Below are 3,625 nucleotides of genomic sequence, written 5' to 3'. Positions count from 1 at the left end.
TTCAGCACAGGTATTTATCTGCATGCCTAAAAACTGTATGAAAAAATGTCTTCTCTTGTGAACTCTCATGTATAGTTCAGACAGTTTATAACCATATGCTGACCTTCACTTTTAAAAACTTTGTTCTATGTGGTGTACTCTCTTCAGAAAAAAAAAAGCTTCCTGAGCTTCTGAAAGCTTGATAATAATAGTTAATACCCATAGGAATTCATGAGAATTGTGTGATCCTAGTCGGTCTTTTTATGTTATTGGAAGATTTATGTGTACCCGATGGCTAACACTGCTACCTGTACTTTCAGCAATGGTCTGCTAGGACAGGAGAATCATTACAAGTGAAACCTGGGCTTCCGAGTGAGACCTTGTCTCAATAACCTGTGGTGTTTGGGAAGAAAGACAAGAATAAAAAGCTGCAGAAGAAGATTATACAAGTGAAAAATTTGAGCCTATTTGCTTGGGCTCATTCTACAAGTTAGTATCCCCATCTACATTGCACTGGGTGTGTAACATTCACCCTGTTCTGATTTGTAAACTATTTTGATCTCTGCTAATGGTTCTGAATGTTTCTTATATTTAGAAGTAGAGATTTCAAAAGGGGGAATAGTAATGTTTTAAATTATTTGTCATCTACATAAAAATCATTTTATAGTAAATAAAAATAATATTCAAAATCACACCCATTTCTGATGCTAATATGTAACTTTAGGTAAGCACTTTTCTATCACTAATTCAATATACAAGCCCTTCCATGTAATGGAGATGTGCTAAGACTCAAAGCAGAATCCAAAGATGTTAAAGATTATGTTATAATTAAGAAAAAGAAAGTCACCTGACTCGGTAGATAAAGCCACTTTCCATAAAACTTTACAACCTGAGTTTGATCCCTAGAAGCCATAAGAAAGAGGGAGAAAACCAGCTTCTGTGAGTTGTATGTACTTGCACACATGAATGCATGCACATCACATCACACTCACTACACACAAAATCTCTTTTAAAAAACTGATTCTATGGGTGACTGTTGAAAGAATGAGCCAGTTACATCCTGCAGATGTGTCATTAATTACTAATTGTATCAGCAAAGTGAGACTTGTGAGAATTAATAAATGTATCCCATACTGTGCACGGCAGCACATGCCTGTAATCCCAGCGAGTAGGGAGAAGAGGAAGGGGTATCACAAGTTCAAGGATAACCAATGCTACTTAGCAAGACTTAACTTAAAAAAAAGAAATAGAAAAAAATAACTCAAATTTGAGAATTTAATTCAATATGTATCACAACTACTAATGATAACACATGCTTCTTAGAAATATATACTATATGTGTATATGTACATATTATATATATATATTTGACATGATTATAAATGGTGCAATGTATTAGTTCTGTGATTTAAAAATAACAGTTAAGATTAGCTAGAAAACTCTTGGTGACTCTACAACATGCAGCTGCTCATCAAATATGACAGGACAATAGTAAGAAATACAGAACTTTGCCCTCTGATACCTTAAGGGCCGGTCCTTCTGTCAGCAAGAAGCAACAATATGGAGAGGATACATGTGCCACAGCCCGGATAGCCCAGCAAGTGTCAAATGCAGAAAACCAGCTTCTCCCGGCAGAGCAAGAACAGCCATTCATAAACTCCTTCTCTCTCACCCCACAGGCTTCCCATCCAAACACAATGGCTGTAGAAAATCACTCTACAGTGACAGAGTTCATCCTCGGAGGGCTAACTCACAGGCCAGAGCTCCAGCTACCCCTCTTCCTCCTCTTCCTGGGGATCTACACGGTCACCATGGTAGGAAACCTGGGCATGATCACCTTGATTGGACTCAACACACAGCTTCACACCCCCATGTACTTCTTCCTCAGCAACCTGTCACTCGTGGATCTCTGCTACTCCTCTGTCATTACCCCAAAAATGCTCATCAACTTTGTGTCCCAAAGAAACCTCATCTCCTATGTGGGGTGCATGTCTCAGCTATATTTCTTCCTGGTTTTTGTCATTGCTGAGTGTTACATGCTCACTGTGATGGCCTATGACCGCTATGTGGCCATCTGCCACCCCTTGCTTTATAACATCATCATGTCTCCTGCCCTCTGCTCTCTGCTGGTGGCTTTTGTCTACGCCGTAGGACTCATTGGCTCCGCAATAGAGACTGGCCTCATGTTGAAACTAAACTACTGTGAGGACTTCATCAGTCACTACTTCTGTGACATCCTCCCCCTCATGAAGCTTTCCTGCTCTAGTACCTATGATGTAGAGATGGCTGTCTTCTTTTTAGCTGGATTCGACATTATAGTTACAAGCTTAACCGTACTCATTTCCTATGCATTCATCCTGTCCAGCATCCTTCACATCAGCTCCACTGAGGGCAGGTCCAAAGCTTTCAGCACCTGCAGCTCCCACTTTGCAGCTGTGGGCTTGTTCTATGGCTCCACTGCATTCATGTACTTAAAGCCTTCCACAGCTAGTTCCCTGGCCCAGGAGAATGTAGCCTCTGTGTTCTACACCACAGTGATCCCCATGCTCAACCCGCTCATATACAGCCTGAGGAACAAGGAAGTGAAGGCTGCACTGGACAAAACACTGAGGAGAAAACTCTTTTGATATAAATGTTGGTCTTTCTTCATGAAAGAGTAAGTGGTTATGAACACCTGTATGATGACCTCTGCAAGCTCATCCACTGTCAATGGGAAACAGGAAACAGGAATCACTTTTCTCCGTGATTGGGTTCAAGGCCAATCTCCTTTTCCTCGTTCTCAGCTTTTCTACTATTGTTTCTATTTATAATTACTCAATTTTAAGATAATTTTTGTATTATTGGATCTATCTCCTCTATATGAGGCCATGGTAAGCAATTTTTTAAAAAATTACTATTAATATTTTCATATGTCATGTAATGTATTTTGATCATATCCATTCCCCACCCCTTCTCCTGTTCCTTCATTATTATTCCCAATATATCTATCTTCCATTTTCATGTCCCCTTCTTTTGTTTAATAACTGACTGAGCCCAATTAATACTGTCTGTATGTACATTTAGTGTCTGGCCATCCACGGGAGCATGGGTAACCTACCAGCAAATCTCACATAAATTCACTTAATTAATGGAATCTAATTTAATTCTAGGGTACTAGCTGCAAGTGATTCTGGGAAATGCAATTTCCAGCTTGTTTACACTAAATACCACATGGATTAAAGAGTTAGTGGGACAGTCTCGTTTAAATAGCTTTTTACTCATTTTCTTTTGACCTTTCCCCAACTTAAGATGCAATTTCTAAAACTATTGATCTGCTCTAACTAGAATTAAAGGCAGGAAACCATCTCTGTTCTCTCAAAGTGAGACCTCTCAATGCAAAAAAGAAAAAGTGGAAGCAAAAGTGTAATTCCGAGTTAGAATACATACCCCCAAGAGGGCGAGGCACTGAATTTGACTTGATTTAATCAGTTTCACAATTTACTTGCACTGATTTTAAATATTGCTAATCTGCAAAGTGGGCAAAACCAGGGAAAGAGAACTCAGTGTTCCATACAAGCCAAAACAATCAGATGCGAATCTGTAAAGCAGGTTATTTCCACAGTAACATAGAACTTCTCAGTTTAATCTTCTCACCAAAATAAAGTCC

General features: G+C 39.2%; 1 protein-coding gene across 1 annotated transcript; it reads left to right on the top strand.

The window, feature by feature from the left end:
• The first annotated feature begins 1,676 nt into the window (after positions 1–1,676).
• On the top strand, positions 1,677–2,606 carry Or8a1 (olfactory receptor family 8 subfamily A member 1). Its single transcript, NM_001001081.1, has one exon. It carries the CDS (start codon positions 1,677–1,679, stop codon positions 2,604–2,606), a length of 930 nt encoding a protein of 309 aa, NP_001001081.1.
• Positions 2,607–3,625: the final 1,019 nt, after the last annotated feature.

This window comes from Rattus norvegicus, chromosome 8 (assembly GCF_021556685.1).
Source record: "Rattus norvegicus strain SHRSP/BbbUtx chromosome 8, alternate assembly SHRSP_T2T, whole genome shotgun sequence".
Lineage (NCBI taxonomy): Eukaryota > Metazoa > Chordata > Mammalia > Rodentia > Muridae > Rattus > Rattus norvegicus.
Note: the sequence above shows the minus strand (reverse complement) of the source record. Positions and strands in the feature narration are given on the sequence as shown.

Coding starts and splice junctions, on each gene's coding strand:
- Or8a1 (NM_001001081.1), top strand. CDS start 1,677: ATGGCTGTAGAAAATCACTCTACAGTGACAGAGTTCATCCTCGGAGGG.